General features: G+C 37.5%; 1 protein-coding gene across 21 annotated transcripts in view; it reads left to right on the top strand.

The window, feature by feature from the left end:
• Positions 1-15463, top strand: part of ZMYND11 (zinc finger MYND-type containing 11) — a 130270-nt gene extending 114807 nt beyond the window's left edge. For 20 of the 21 annotated variants that reach the window (XM_036841567.1, XM_036841558.1, XM_036841550.1 and 17 more), the window contains 5 exons: positions 1196-1403; positions 1790-1858; positions 2653-2925; positions 3246-3431; positions 13340-15463. In XM_036841567.1, the coding sequence (XP_036697462.1) occupies positions 1196-1403; positions 1790-1858; positions 2653-2925; positions 3246-3431; positions 13340-13462 (859 nt within the window). In that variant the 3' untranslated portion in view covers positions 13463-15463. The remainder of the gene's footprint in view (positions 1-1195; positions 1404-1789; positions 1859-2652; positions 2926-3245; positions 3432-13339) is intronic. The other variant, XM_036841565.1, reaches the window with a different exon arrangement.
• Positions 15464-16491: the final 1028 nt, after the last annotated feature.

Raw genomic sequence — 16491 nt, 5'->3', positions numbered from 1 at the left:
GTGCTGGATCCCAACTTGTACCCTGTGCTCTAGAAAATGTCTTATTAACTGTGGCTCACATGTCCTTATATTTTCTTATTTCATTTGTGACATCCCTTCTGCCTAGAAGTCCTCCCCTCATATGGTCCCGTTTAAATCTTACTCCTCCTTCAAGATGGAGCCCAAATGAAACCTGTGACCACTCACAGCCAAAACCCTCTTCCTCTCCAGACTACCCCAGAGTCACCTCGACTCTGTGCTGCATTGTTTTATCATTGTTTCTCAGTTAAAGGCAGTGGCAATGTATATAGAAGTGCCAGCCTAATAAATTAGGCACAGTGAGGACCCTCACTGGGTTCCAGCTGCTAATTAATAGCTTTCCTTAACCCCATTTTGGCAGCATCTCTGCCAGCTGTCAAATGAGGCGGGAACAGTCATAGGTCCCACGCACTGTGTGCTTTGTGGTGCCTTCCACTGGCACACGGTAAGCCTTGGTTGAGCTGGATGCTAATTTAAGTCCAGTCAAGCGATTAGCACCAAGGAAAATTTTCTTAAATTTCTAGCATTCTTCCCAATAGAACCAAATGTAGTTTTAGATCAACTTATGTGTTCGCAGTTGAGTACCTGGTTGCTGAATGATACAAACAGTTTTCCATTTGTTGGTCATGGTTCATCTGATGAATAGGGATGTGATGACTTACTAGATACTAGTTGTTAGATGCCCTCATTTTGTATGTAAGTGTCTCATGAAAATTTCTGGGCATTTACAAATGATTCTATAGTTCTAACATGCAAATAGCTAGATTTTGAATAATTTACAGTATTCAAAACAATGAGATACTGAACATTTTAAAAAGAGCTGTGAATCACTCCCATTCTGAGAACTTTGCTTTGATGACTGTGAAAAACAAATGTCACTTCACCTATTTTCTACTTGGTAAGAGTTTTTATTCAAGCCACAAATTGTACTTTACAATGGGTAGAGTTTCTACCATTTTGGAAATTTCTTCTTTTTTTTTTTGATGTGGACCATTTTTAAAGTCTTTATCGAATTTGTTACAATATTGCTTTGTTTTATGTTTTGGTTTTTTGGCCACGAGGCATGTGGAATCTTAGCTCCCTGTGTGTTGGAAGGCGAAGTCTCAACCACTGGACGGCCAGGGAAGTCCCTCCCATTTTGGAAATTTCTAACCATCCCTTTCAATGTTGTTCACAGGGCCTGGATTCCTTCTGAAAACATACAGGACATCACAGTCAACGTTCACCGGCTGCACGTTAAGCGCAGCATGGGCTGGAAGAAGGCCTGTGATGAGCTGGAGCTGCATCAGCGCTTCCTTCGTGAAGGGAGGTTTTGGAAGTCTAAGAACGAGGACCGAGGGGAGGAGGAGGCAGAATCCAGCATCTCCTCTACCAGTAATGAGCAGGTGCGAGGCGCCAGTGAGAGCCTGTCGTTTCTTGTTCTGCATGTGCAGGTGTCAGCGCACACTCCTCCCTGGAATGAGCAGACTCTGACTTTCCTCATTCCTTTCCTGTAACATTTGTAAAGTGCTCTGCGAAAGAAACCAGAACCAGTTCCAATACACGGAAGCCACCACCAGCCCTGATCCTGACTCTACCAGCACATTAGCTCTTTCAAGCCCTCGGCCCAGAGGAATCATTCCGTGAGTGCCAACCACGTGGTCTTGAAAGAGCTAATGCGGAAGGGAACAAGTGCTCCCCCCTGACCTGTGGGTCCCTGGCTAGTCTTAGCAGCAGAGAAGTGTTTCATAGTGTCGGGAATAATGTGCTGTTACTTTTATGATGCCCACAGCTAAAGGTCACTCAAGAACCGAGAACAAAGAAAGGACGACGTAATCAAAGTGTGGAACCCAAAAAAGAAGTAAGTTGCTGCCTTGCAGTGTCCAGGTGGCAGTTGAAACAGGAAATATTTTCACAGTTGTGATCAAGGCAGTGCTCCTCACAGGTCCTTGCGAAAAGCATTGCCGTCAGTCAACCTGTAGCAACCAAGTTGGACCCAGTCTTCCCACTGTTCCCATCATAGAGTAACACATGGGAGCTGCAAGTCTCCTTACCAGTTAAACAGCAGTGACCACGGCTGGCTAATTGGGAGGGCACTTTGCTGTATTTTCTAGAACTCTGATATTTTCTCATAGCACTAATAAAAAACAAAGTGTTTATCCAACAAATCAATGAGGCCAACATTTAAAAACTGGAGGAAACTATGGCTGAGCTCAGCCTTTTAAAATTATATAATCCATGCATATTTTAAAATCAGGTGTAAATATGGGCAAAATCCTCACACATATTCAGTGAGAAGTGGTTTAGGGTATTTGTTAAAGAACCTAAACCAAAGAAGTGACTATAAATTGATAATGATTTTGTATGATAAATTTTTTTGTTTAGTCTGTTTTGAAAAGAAAAACCATAATATTGATATGTAATTGTAAATGAAGTTCCTGTTTAGAATTATTGTACCTACTAATTGCATGTGTTTTAAATTTTTTAAAATTTATTTTTAATTGTGGTAAAATACACAAAACAATTTTCCATTTTCTTACATGGTTTTTGAACTGCAGTTTTTTATGTGGCTATTTATGTATATCACTCTGTTTTTCTCCTAATAGAGCTTGCTCTTGAACTAGTGAATTCTATAGCACTTTCCTTATCCTTTAGGAACCAGAGCCTGAAACAGAAGCAGTCAGTTCCAGCCAGGAAATCCCCACGATGCCTCAGCCAATCGAAAAAGTTTCTGTATCAACTCAGACCAAGAAGTTAAGTGCCTCTTCACCAAGAATGCTGCATCGAAGCACCCAGACCACCAGTGACGGAGTGTGTCAAAGCATGTGCCATGACAAATACACCAAAATTTTCAATGACTTTAAAGACCGAATGAAGTCTGATCACAAGCGAGAAACTGAAAGAGTCGTACGAGAAGCTCTAGAAAAGGTAACGCAGCCTCCACCGCCAGTGTTGCCTTCAGACATCTGGGCAGGATAAGTGAATAGTCTTCCTATTGTGGTTTAGCTTCTGTCACTTAGGCATCAGCCAGGTAGCTGCTTTTTAAAACTAGGACTATAATAAAATATCTTTTTATAATATTTTAATTAACAGTAGCACTTTTCTCATCTAAAATATTTTATAGCCCTTAATGAAATAAAGGGAAGAGGTACATCAGTTAAGTAGAAACTATGTATTAAGGTTTTGCTTAATGGTCTGTGTAAATTATGAGCTGACATATTGTGGGTTAACTTTTTTTTTCATTTCAGCTGCGTTCTGAAATGGAAGAAGAAAAAAGACAAGCTGTAAATAAAGCTGTAGCAAATATGCAGGGTGAGATAGACAGAAAATGTAAGCAAGTAAAGGAAAAGTGTAAAGAAGAATTTGTAGAAGAAATCAAGAAGCTAGCAACACAGCACAAACAACTAATTTCTCAGACCAAGAAGAAGCAGTGGGTAAATACCACTATTTTCTTAGAATCTGATTTCTGAAAAATATACCATAGGTATGATGAAAATTAATTCAGAAAGATATATATGGCATATGCAAAAATTACTCCTGAAATAAGAGCCGATGTGAAATTGTCAACTTTAATTAACTTAAAAAAATTTTTTTAAACTCCAGATCCCACATTACTGAGTATTGCTCAGGATTATTTTGTTAAATTGAGATTATGATACTTTGGGACATAACATATTTAGTATAACTGATTTATATAACTTTTCCATCTATGTTAGTATTTTATTTTGATAAGTGGGCTGGCCCTGACTTTTGCTGGTAACTCCTGACAGGTAATATCTAACTTGTAAAATTGTAAATGTAAGTATCGTAATAGCAAACTAAGGATTTTCAGATTTTACTGCACTTAACATTTATACATTAGATTCTAGTAAAGAAATCGATTACTTTTACTTTATGATAGTAACATCTCACGGGTCTCTAACTTAACTGGAAAACTGACAAATGTTCATTTTTTATTATGTCCTGTTTGTGACTCCTATCTTCCGCCCAGATCAGCAGCTTCTGAGCATACAGATGTTTCTCTGCCAACTGACTGAGCTATGTGGACAAAGTTTTGTTCCCAAAAGCTCATAACTTGCTTTTAATTTTGATGAATTACTGTATGAAGTTTTGTGATTCTTCATTTGATCCAGACTACATTCTGAAAAGAGTCTTTAAATATATGTAAATGTTTCATGAGGGAAAATAAACATTTTAAAGATTTTGATGAAGATTTGACAAGAAGGAAAAAAAACAGATATAACTTAGAAGAATATATGAAGATAACTTAGAAGGAAAGACAGATGAATGATGAAATATAAATATCACTAGATGGAATTATTAAGGTGTGCTCAAGATCTTATCAAGCAGAATGCCCCAACACCATGTCTATAGTTCTGTCTTCATGCAAAGATGAGAGAAAGCTAGAAAGCAGACACTAGACTTATAAGGGGAAGTTCCCATAAGTTTACTCATGAATCAAGGAAATGGGAAGAGGTGGCTAAAATAAAGAATTATAATACTGCTTTTTATAACATTTTACCATTGATGAAATAGCTGAAGTTGGTATTATTATACCTATTTATTTGATTCCACCTATAAATGATACCATGCGATATTTGACTTATTTTACTTAGCATAATGCCCTTGAGGCCCATCCATGTTGTCACAAATGGCAGCATTTCCTTCCCAGCTCGTGGCTGAATAACCTTCCAGTGTGTGTGTGTGTGTGTGTGTGTGTGTGAGTGTAGTAATATATATACATACATACACACTATGTCTACTTAATCCGTTCATCCATTGATGGACATGTAGGTTGTATATAGATATCTTGCCTATTGTGAATATGCTTCAGTGAACATTGGAGCACAGATATCTTTTCGATACCCTGTTTTCATTTCCTTTGGGTAAATACCCAGAAATGGAATTGCTGGATAGTATGGTAGTATTATTTTTAACTTTTTGAGGAACCTCCATACTATTTTCCATCATGGCTGCACCAATTTACATTCCCACCAACAGTGCACAAGAGTTTCCTTTTCTCCACATCCTTACCAACACTTGTCTTTTTTTATGATGGCCATTCTAACAGGTGTGAGGTGATATATCACTGATACTGATTAGCATTTCCCTGGTGATTGGTGATGTTGAGCTGTTTTTATGTGTCTGTTGGCCATTTGTATATCTTCTTTGGAAAAATATCAATTCAGGTCCTCTGCCTATTTTTTGATTGGGTTATTGGGAGGTTTTTTTCCATTGAGTTGTATGAGTTCTTTATGTATTTTGGATATTAATCTCTTATGGGATATGTGGTTTGCAAATATTTTTTCCTATTCCAAGGTTGCCGTTTTATTTTGTTGATGGTTCTCTTTGCTGTGCAAAAGCTTTTTAGTTTGATGTAGCCCCACTTTTTACTTTTACTTCTGTGGCCTTTGCTTTTGGTGTCAAACAAAAAAAATATCATTGCCGAGACCAATGTCTAGGAGCTTACCCCCTATGTTTTATTCTAGGAGTTTTATAGTTTCAGGTCTTGTGTTAAAGGCTTTGATCCATTTTGAGTTGATTTTTGTGTATGGTGTAAGATAGCAGTCCAGTTTCATTCTTTTGCACGTCATTGCCCAACTTTTCTCAATACCACTCATTGAAGAGACTGTCCTTTCCCCATTGTATTCTCTTGGCTCCTTTGTCATAAATTAATAGACCATGTTTGCATAGGTTTATTTCTGGGCTCTCTATTCTGTTCCATTAATCTATGTGTCTGTTTTTATGCCAAACCATACTGCTTTTATTTATACCCATTTTTTTAGATAAGGAATTTGAGGCTTATGAGATTAAACAGAGTGACTAGAAACCTGGTCGGTAGAGCTGGGACTCACCCTCCTAAGCTACTTCTGCTCGTATATCATTTCTAGTAGACTGGTAAAAGATTTAGAATTATTCTTGTATTATAGTTATTCTTGTATTATAGTTAAATCCTACATTATTGTAAGAAGCAGTACAGTACTGTAGGACAAGAGGGTATGTAGGTATGTCAGATACCCAAAAAGTGGATGTTAAGATGGCATACAATCAAGAGAAACATAGTAAGAATGATACATCCTTTAAATATATCCACAAAGAAAGGCAGAAATACAAAATGATGAATGCATTAAGTAATAGAAGGGATGGTGCTGCCTGAAGTATTATTTGAGGATGAGGAAACTAAGAAGTTAAATGAACTTGGTCTAAACTCACTTGATTAATTAGCACAGATCTAAGATTCAAACCCAAATCTGACTATTACAGCTACTTCCAAAATTAAAACATGCTATCCACACTTTTTAAATAGTAACCTCACTGAAGTCACAATTGCTGACATAGTAAAATCACAGGAAATATACCAGAGTACTATTGACATTTGGACCAAAAAATTGGGGACACTCCTGTGCACTGTAGGATGTTTAGCAGCAGCTAAGCCTCTATCCCCGCCCCCCGAGTGGTGACAATCAAAACTTCTCCAGACGTTGCCCCATAAGATGAAGGCTGAGAATTAACCACTGGTTTTAGACCATAAGTGACCTTGATAATAGCGTATTCAGTGGCAAGGCATGGGTGAAAGACTGCAGTGGGCTTAAAAAACAGGGGAAGAGAAAAATCTGAAATAACAAGTGTAGGTAATTCTTCCAAGATGTTTGAGAAGGGGAGCAGAAAAATGGGGGTGGTAAATGGAAAGAAATATGAGGTAAAGAGCCTTTTTAAAAAACTGTGGTAAAATAAATTTACTATCTTAATCATTTTTAAGTTTACAGTTCAGTGCTATTAAATACACTCACGTTGTGCAACGTCACTGCCATCTTATTCCCATAACTTCTTTCACCCTGTAAAACTGAAGCTCTTTACCTATTAAACAGTCACTCCCTGTTCTCCTCTCCCCCCGCCCCTGGTAACCACCATTCTACATTGTGTCTGTGACTGTGACTACTGTTGGCACCTCTTATAAGTGGATCACACAGTCTTTTTAGGACTGGCTGATTTAACTTAGCATAACGGCACTGAGTTTCATCCATGTTGCAGTATATTGCAGACGTTTCTCCCCTTTTAAGGCTGAATAGTAGTCCAGTGCATGTATGTAACACGTTTTTGCTTATCCATTTACCCACTGATGGTCACTTGGGTTACTTTCATGGTTTAGCTATTGTGAATAATGCTTCTATAAACATGGGTGTACAAATATCTCTTTGAGATCCTGCTTTCAGTTCTTTTGGGCATATACCCAGAGTGGAATTGCGTGGTTCTATGGTAATTACATTTTAAATTTTTTGAGGAACCACCATGCTGTTTTCCACAGCAGTTGTACCATTTTACATTCCCACATGACAGTGCACCAGGGCTCCAATTTCTCTACATCCCCACCAACTCTTGTTTTATTTTGATAGTAGTCATACAAATAGGTGTGAGGTGGTGTTTCACTGTAGTTTTGATTTTGCATTTCCCTAATGACTGGTGATGTTGAGCATCTTTTCATGTGATTATTGGCATTCCTGTATCTTTGATAAATGTCTGTTCAAGCCCTTTGCCCATTTTTTGAGTTGAGTCTTAGGAGTTCTCCATATATTCTGGATATTAATCCCTTTTCAGATACATGATTTGCAAATATTTTCTCCCATTCTGTGGGTTGCTTTTTTAATTCTGTGGATAATTTTCATAAAGTGCCATTTGTCTATTTTTTTCTTTGTTAACTGTGCCTTTGGTGTCATATCCAAAAATTCATTGCCAAATCCAGTGTCATGAAGTTTTTGTTCTTTATTTTCTTCTAAGAGATTTATTGTCTTAATTCTAAGATCTTATTGTAAGATGTATGTCCTTGACCCATTTTGAGTTAATTTTTATATATGGTGTTAGTAAGGGTCCAACTTCATTCTTTTGTATGTGGATATCCAGATTTTCCAGCATCCTTCGTTGAAAAGACTATCTGTTCCCCATTAAACGGTCTTGGCACCCTCATCAAAAAACAATTGACCATATATGTTTATTTTTGTGCTCTCTATTCTGTTCCATTGGTCTGTATGTCTGTCTTTATGCCAGTACTTAACAGGTTGGATTAATGTAGCTTTGTAGTAAGTATTGAAATCAGGATGTATAATTCCTCCAGATTTGTTTTATTTTTTCAAGATTGTTTTGGCTATTTGGGGTCGCTTGAGGTTCCATATGAAAATTTGGGTGGGTGTTTCAATTTCTACTATAAAAATGTCATTGGGATTTTGATAGGGATTGCATTGAATCTTCAGATCACTTTCAGTAGTATTGACATTTTAACAATATTAAGTCTTCCAATCCATGAACATGGCATATGTTTCCATTTATTTATGTTGTCTTTAATTTCTTTCAACTCTCATTGTACAAGTGTCTTTCACCTCCTTGGTTAAGTTAATTCTTAAGTATTTTGGTTTTTTTAGGCTGTTTTAAATAGAATTGCTTTCATAATTTGCTCTTGAGATTGTTCGTTGTTTGTGTATAGAAATGCAGTTGATTTTAGTATATCGACTTTGTATCCTGCTACTTTGCCAAATTCATCTATTAGTTCTAGCAGCTTCATTCTGGAGTATTCAGGGTTTCTACATATAAGATCATATCATATGCAAAGATAATTTTACTTCTTCCTTTACAATTAGCATGCCTTTGATTTCTTGGTTTGCCTAAGTGCTCTGGCTAGGACTTCCAGTACTATATTGAATAGAAGTGGTGAAAGTGGGCATCTTTGCGTTGTTCCTGATATTTGAGTATGATGTTTGCTGTGGGTTTTTCATATGTGGCTTTTATTATGTGGAGGTAGGTAGTTTCCTTCTGTTCCCGTTTGTTGAGTGTTTTTATCATGAACGTGTGCTGAATTTTGTCAGATGTTTTTTCTTCATTGACTGAGATGACCATGTGGTTTTTCCTTCATTATGTTGATGTGGCATATTACATTGATTGATTCTTATATGTCGCATCACATCATTGGTGTATAATTCTTTTTTTTTTTTTAATTAATTTATTTATTTTTGGCTGTGTTGGGTCTTCATTTCTGTGCGAGGGCTTTCTCCAGTTGCGGCGAGCGGGGGCCACTCTTCATCGCGGTGCACAGGCCTCTTACCGTCGTGGCCTCTCCTGTTCCGGAGCACAGGCTCCAGATGCGCAGGCTCAGTAGTTGTGGCTCACGGGCTTAGTTGCTCTGCGGCATGTGGGATCTTCCCAGACCAGGGCTCGAACCCGTGTCCCCTGCATTGGCAGGCAGATTCTTAACCACTGTGCCACCAGGGAAGCCCTGTAATTTTTTTAATATGCTGCCGAATTCCATTTGCTAGTATTTTGTTGAGGATTTTATCTCAATGGTCATAAGGCATGTGGATCTGTAGTTTTCTTTTCTTGTAGTGTCTTTGTCTGGCTTGGTATCAGGATTATGCTGGACTCACAGAGTGAGTTAGGAAATATTCCCTCCTCTTCCATCTTTGAGAAAAGTATGAGACGGTTTGACAGCTCTTTAAATGTTTGGTAGAATTTACTAGAGAAGCCATCAGGTCCAGGGCTTTATTTATTGGGAGATTTTTGATTAATAGGTCAATCTGCTTATTAGTTATGGGTCTATTCAGATTTTTTCAAGATTTAGTCTTGGTAGGTTTTGGGTTTGTAGGAATTTGTCCATTTCATCTAGGTTATCCAGTTTGTTGTGTATAATTGTTAATAGTGCATTGTTACAATCTTTTTTATTTTTGTAGAATCAGTAGTAAGATCCCCACTTTTATTTTTCATTTAGTAACTTGAGTCCTCTCTTTTCTTCTTGGTCCATCTAGCTAAAGGTTTATCACTTTTGTTCATCTTTTCGAAGAACCAACTTTTGGTTTCGTTGATTTTTCTTTATTATTTTCCTCTTCTCTATTTTGTTGATCTCTGCGCTAATCTTTATTTATTTATTTATTTTCTTCCTCCTGCTAACTTTTGCTTTAGCTTGCTTTTTTACTAATTCCTTAAGGTGGACTTTTTGGCTACTGATCTGAGATCTTTCTTCAGGTAGATGTTACAGCTATAAATTTCCCTCCGAGCACTGCCTCACTGCATAGCCTAAATTTTTCTTTGATCCATTGGTTGTTTAAAAGTGTTTTTTTAAATTTCCACAACTTTGAATTTTCCAGTTTTACTTTTGTTTTTGCTTTCTTATTTTATCCCATTGTGGTCAAAAAAGATACTTAGTATGATATCTACCTTTTAAAATATGTTGAGACTTAATTTGTAAAGTGTCCCACATGCACTTGAAGAATGTGTGCTCTTGTTGTTGGGCAGAGTGCTCTGTGTTTATCTGTTAGATCTAGTTGGTTTATTGTGTTAGAGCCTCCATTTCCTTACCTATGTCTGGTGGTTCTATCCCTTAGTGTGAGTGGGATGTTGAAGTCTCTATTATTGTAGAACTGTGTGTTTTTGCTTCTTATGTTTTAGTCATTACGTATGTAAATATTTATAATTGTTATGTCTTCTTACTGTATTGAACCTTTTATTAATATATAGTGTCCTTCTTTGTCTGTTGTAACCTTTTTTTTTTTTTTTTAAATTATTTATTTATTTATTTATTTTTAGCTGTGTTGGGTCTTCGTTTCTGTGCGAGGGCCTTCTCTAGTTGTGGCAAGTGGGGGCCACTCTTCATTGCGGTGCGCGGGCCTTTCACTGTCGCGGCCTCTCTTGTTGCGGAGCACGGGCTCCAGACGCGCAGGCTCAGCAGCTGTGTCTCACGGGCCCAATTGCTCCACGGCATGTGGGATCCTCCCAGACCAGAGCTCGAACCCGTGTCCCCTGCATTGGCAGGCAGATTCTCAACCACTGCACCACCAGGGAAGCCCCCTTTTTTTGACTTAAAGTCTATTTTGTGTGAAATTAGTATAGCTACCTTGCTCTCTTTTGGTTCCAATTTGCATGGAATATCTTTTTCCATCCTTTCACTTTCAGCCCATTTGTGTCTTTAGGTCTTAAGTGAGTCTCTTATAGACAGCATATTATAGACATGTTTTTATCCATTCTGCCAATCTGTGTCTTTTGATTGGAGAGTTTAATCTGTGTAAATTTAAAGCCCCATAACTTTTTTGACCCTCATTTCCTGCATTCTTGTTTTTGTGTTTAGTTTATTTTTTGTAGGGAAATGTTTAAGTTCCTTTCCTTTTGTTTATATGCTACAGCAGTTTTCTTTGTGGTTACCACGGGAATTACATTTAACAGCCTAAAGTTATGAGACTCTAATTTGAATTTATAGCAATTTTAGTTTAATAACATATATAAAATCTCTGTTCCTTTACAGCTCCATCTCAACCCTTTTTGATTGCTCATGTTATAAGATTACATCGTCATACATTGTGTGCCCAAAAACATAAATTAAAAATTCTTTTAAATGTATTAGTCTCCTAACTTATGTAGAAAAAAGATTTGGGGTTACAAACTAATTTACAGTAATACTAGCTTTTATACTAATAACTTTTTTTCTTTAAATCTTGGTTTCTTAAATCATAGAAAAGAAAAAGTACAGTTACAAGCCATTGTAAGCCATAGTACTGGCTTTTATAATTGCCCATGTGTTTACCACAGTTGAGATCTTCTGTTTCTCCACGTGGCTCCAGGTCACTGTCTAGTGTCCTTTCATTTCACCTGCAGGACCCCCTGAGTACTTCTTGCAGGTACAAAGGACAGTTTTGCTGCATATAGGATTCTTAACTGACAGGTTTTTTTCCTTCTTTTAGCACTTTGACTATATCAGGTCTTTTGGCCTCCAGAATTTCTGATGAGAAATCTGCTGATAACATATTGATGATCCTTTGTGTGCGACAGCTCCCCTCTTTCTTGCTGCTCTCAGGAGTTTCAAAAGTTTGGTTACAACATGTTTCAGTGTGGCTCTCTGAGTTCATCTGACTTGGAGTTACTGAATATTTATATTCATATCTTTCATCAGATTGAAGGAATACTGGCTAAAAACTTCCCCAGTATTCTCTCTGCTCATTTCTCTCTCCCCTCCTTCTGGGACTCCCATGATGCATATCTTGGTCCATTGGCTGGTGTCCCACAGGTCTTTTTAGGCTCTGTTTGCTCTCCAGTCTTTTCACTTCTCGTTAATTTCCATTGTCCTGTCTTCTCTCTGCTCAAATCTGCCTTTGAATCCCTGAAGTCAGTTTTTCACTTCAGTTAATGACTTCTCAGCTCCACGTTTTCTTTTTGGCTTCTATCTATCTTTTTATTGATGATTCCAGTTGTTCATACATCATTTTCTTGACTTTCTCCATATTTTCCTTTAGTTCTTTGACCTTCTTTAATAGTTGTTTTAAAGTCTTTGTCTAATATATCTACCAGTAGGTCTTTTTCATGGCCAGTTTCTGTTGATTTTTTTTTTTTCCTTTGAATAGTCATACTTTCCTGCTTCTTTGTATGCCTTGTGGTTTTTTGTTGAACACTAGACATTTGAATCTAGTAATATGGTAACTGGACCTCATTTTCTCCTCCTCATAGTTTGCTGTTTTTGTTTCTTTGATTGTTGTAGGCTGTCCCTTTCTGTGCCAAAGCTCAGATTGAGGTGTAAACTAAATGTCTTCTTAGGTCTTTTCTGAGCCTCTCCTTGGGTATGCACATTCACATTCTGATTTCTCCTGTATATGCAGTTGATTTTGAATGTCTGGCTTGCAAAAGGGGGAATAAAAGGGCAGTGGCCCTTTAACTCTTCTGGAAGTCACTTCAACTGGAGGAGTTGTGACAGCGGGGGCGGGGGGTGGAACAGCAATGGCCGCCCATTTCTGTGACCAGAAGCAGCATCTTTTTTGCCCACCCTGGCTCCCACAAGGTGCTCCATTCACAGCTGCTTGGGTGGAGAATAGGGAAGAGGTAGCTGTTACTGTGCTAAGAGCCAAAATTAACCATAACTTGCTGTTCAAGCCTTCAGTAGACTTCAGAGTTCCAAAATAGTTACTTCAGACAGACTCTACAGTACAGCTGTTGTCCAGGTGGGAAGGGAGATCCTGGTGCTTCTGCTCTGTCATCTTTCCAGAATCTCAGGACCTTTTTAAGAAAATAGAAATTACTTACGCTTGTGTGCTGATGGGAATGACCTAGTGGAGATGAAAAAGTTGATGTTGTGCCCAAGTAAGCTTGAGTTTGCTGACAAAGGACTGCGTGCTGAGCCTCGGTCATCCATCCCATTGTTTCCTGCCATCCTGCTCAGGACAGAAAACATGTTCTGATGTTCTTGGTGATACTAGTTTAAGCTTGAGCCAGAAAGAGCTTTAAAAGCACAGTTTCAAAAGTCTGTCAATCAATCACTGTACCCAGTTTCCTATGCATTTCATCCCACGTTTAACTGCTGGTTATGGTTTCTTGCCTGCAGTGCTACAACTGTGAGGAGGAGGCCATGTACCACTGCTGCTGGAACACATCCTACTGCTCAATCAAGTGTCAGCAGGAGCACTGGCATGCGGAACACAAGCGCACCTGTCGCCGGAAAAGATGAAGGCTGGTTCTTTCTGGAGAATCACTGACGATTATTCTTCTCAGACACAGCGGTTTTTGTTTCCAAGAAGCCAAAATTGTTTAGAATTTGCTTCCCATTTTGCACCAGCCTTTAAACACTTTTCGTGAAGAAATTTTGCACAGTAGTTAAATCTTTTGTTAATGCTCCTCTGGAGTTTTTCAGGGGGTAAAAGTAACATCAGTGGAGGGTATTATTTTAAATAAATTTTAATTGAGAGTTTGTTGCATTTTCAGCAAATTTTAAAACATTTTTAGGTTTTACAGAGATTTTAACCTTTAAACAACAGATCTTTAAAAAAAACAGCAGGTGAATACGAGTGAGTTTAACAAAGAAACATTTAAAATAGATCTGAATGTAAGAACTACAGAACTGTTTCAGAAATAAAGCATACTACCTTGATGTGAAATTTATTTCTTAACCTTGTTGAGCTGGTTTTGTTCAGCTTAATTTACTGTTTAAAGGCATTATCTATTGGTTATGCCAGTGGGTATATGATTGATTGAATTTAGGGAACAGGGTTGACACAGCAGGTGCTAGTCCTGCATATTTTTTCTTAAATATTTCCCAATTGTGTTTTTCATTATTTCTTTTCAATATATAACTTTTATAACAAATTATTAGCTTTGATCTTGTAGTTTAAAATTGCAGGGAACTGGGGTAATCTTTTACTGAGCTGGATCTTAGAGAAAATGAATATTTAAATTTTAAAGTTTGCACATTTCATCTTTGTCCTAACATGAGTGCTTGTAACAAAATAAACAAAAATAAAATAAAAAGCCAAAAACTACCTTTATCCATACATGAAATTATAGATGAGGCATACAAATTTCTTTAATGCTTCCCTTCCCTCCCCAAATATCATCTGATTGATTGCCTATTATCTGGTGTCACCTCTTACATTGTAAGTAAGTTAATACTGAAAGGAAAGAAAGCACTTAAGTTTCACAGAAGCCGTTATGTTTGTAGTAGTGGGTCATTGCCTACTAATGAACTCCACCACTGTACACAGAATGAAGAATAATGCATGTTAATTTTCTTGTATTAAAGATGCCGTGATTTGTAAAAAGTCTGTATTTTGCGGAATGTCTGGATTAAGAAGCATTACCAATAGGAATGGATCGATAGTTGAATAATGATTTTTTTTATACATAGACATATAAAATACAGCCAGGAAAACTTAAATTACTTTTTACAAAAAAAAAAACAAAACTCAATTTATGTTTTTTCAAAGACTGATCTTAGACCAAGTCAAAATAAATTCCCATTTATCATTTATTTTTAAGGTTAGAGAAATAATTTGTAAATATTTATTTAGACCTTTGATATTTATTAAAGCAATTAATTACACACCATGTAAGTGAGAGAATCAGGAGAAAAACCTTTTAAAAAGTTTTCTCCAGGTTTGTCAGGGTCACTCTAAAGAGCCTTCTGTGAAATGATCATCCATCCAGTCCTGATGCTGTTACAGATGGTGGTGACACAAGTTAATCGACAAGCTACTGCCCAGTGGTGCCCAATGGCTTGTAGGATCTGCCCAGTAGCCCCATTTCAGCACCGTACCTGGATTACGCAGGGACTCGGCATTCTCGGTCCCTCCTTGTTGCTGTGTGATTTGTCAGTGTTGCCACGGTGCCGTGGTCTGAGCGAGACGACGTAACCACGAACACTTAACCTTCTCTGATTGATTGATTGTTTTTCAAGTTTTAAAACTTCGATCCACCCCTATGAGAGCAAGTTATTGTGGAACTATTTTTGGTGTAAAATCATTCCAGAGTGTGTACTATTTACCGATAGCTGCATGAAAGTAAGATTCGTGTTACTTTGGCTTTTTTGTCTCCGTTGACACGGTTGCACATTTCCAAGTTACTACAGCGTGAAAACTGTGTGTTAAAAAAAAAACAAAAAACAAAATTAAAAAAAGAGATTGTGGCCTGGTTTTGTAAAAGTTTTAGGTAAAATTACAATTGATTGTTTTAGGAATCATTATTAAAAATTTTCTGCAATCATAAAGCTATATCAAGGTGTTGAGCTTAGCCACTATGCACATTGTAATTATTCATCGTGGCTGTCCAGTTCTATGATGCATTCTGGCATTTTGTAAGCTGCTCTGACTAGCAATATATAGGTTCATTTAATGTGTTAACATTGGTTAATAAATGTATTTAAAAAAAAACTGCCTTTAATAAGTTGTTGATTTAGTCCATTCCCCTAGACCAAAACAAACACAACTGTATCACATGGTAATCATATACTGTGGGCGATCCATTGGTGACTGTTTAACTTTATATAAAATCAGTGTGTTAAAAATAATTTACTTAAACATTTGTTTAAGTTGAATTTACTTTTACCAGTTGTCAAGTTCAGGTTTGTTTGACTACAAAGCCCCTTTTCTGGGTAAACTTATGCTAGGCTGAACATAAAGATAGATATAAAATTATTCAATGAACATTTGAAATTAGTCAATATCATCAATTTCAATACATCTAGAATCACATCCATCATCTCACCTTGCATCACTGCACTCCTCCAACCAATTCACATGATGCCAATCTCAATTCAAGCCAGCGTCACCCTCCTGACCAGACTGTAATGTAGTAAGTGGCTCGACCCTCTTCTTTGCCTCCCTCTCTAATTCAGTGGTTCTCAAACTTTTGACATCAGGATCACAAGAGGGCTTGTTCAAACACTGCTGGCCCCCACCCCCAGCATTTTCATCACCGACAAGTTCCCAAGTGTTGCTGATGAGGGTATCCTTTCATAACCACTGCTTTACTGATGAAAATAAAAACAGACACTTTCATGAACAATATCCATAAAGTTACAGTATTTTACAGAGTCCTAGGGCCCACCTGTAGACTCCCCCCCCCCCCCCAGAAGGATCCAGGTCCCTCAGGTTAAGAATCCTGGATCCAGTGAGATTAGAGAAGCAAAAATAGGAGAGGTAGCAAGAGTCCTGTTACTGTGATCTAGATCAGAGCCTCTCAAATGTTCATGTGCACACAAATCAC

The sequence above is a fragment of the Balaenoptera musculus genome, chromosome 2, assembly GCF_009873245.2.
Source record: "Balaenoptera musculus isolate JJ_BM4_2016_0621 chromosome 2, mBalMus1.pri.v3, whole genome shotgun sequence".
Taxonomy (NCBI): domain Eukaryota; kingdom Metazoa; phylum Chordata; class Mammalia; order Artiodactyla; family Balaenopteridae; genus Balaenoptera; species Balaenoptera musculus.
The sequence above is the reverse complement of the archived record's forward strand: the minus strand, read 5'-3'. Positions and strand labels throughout refer to the sequence as shown.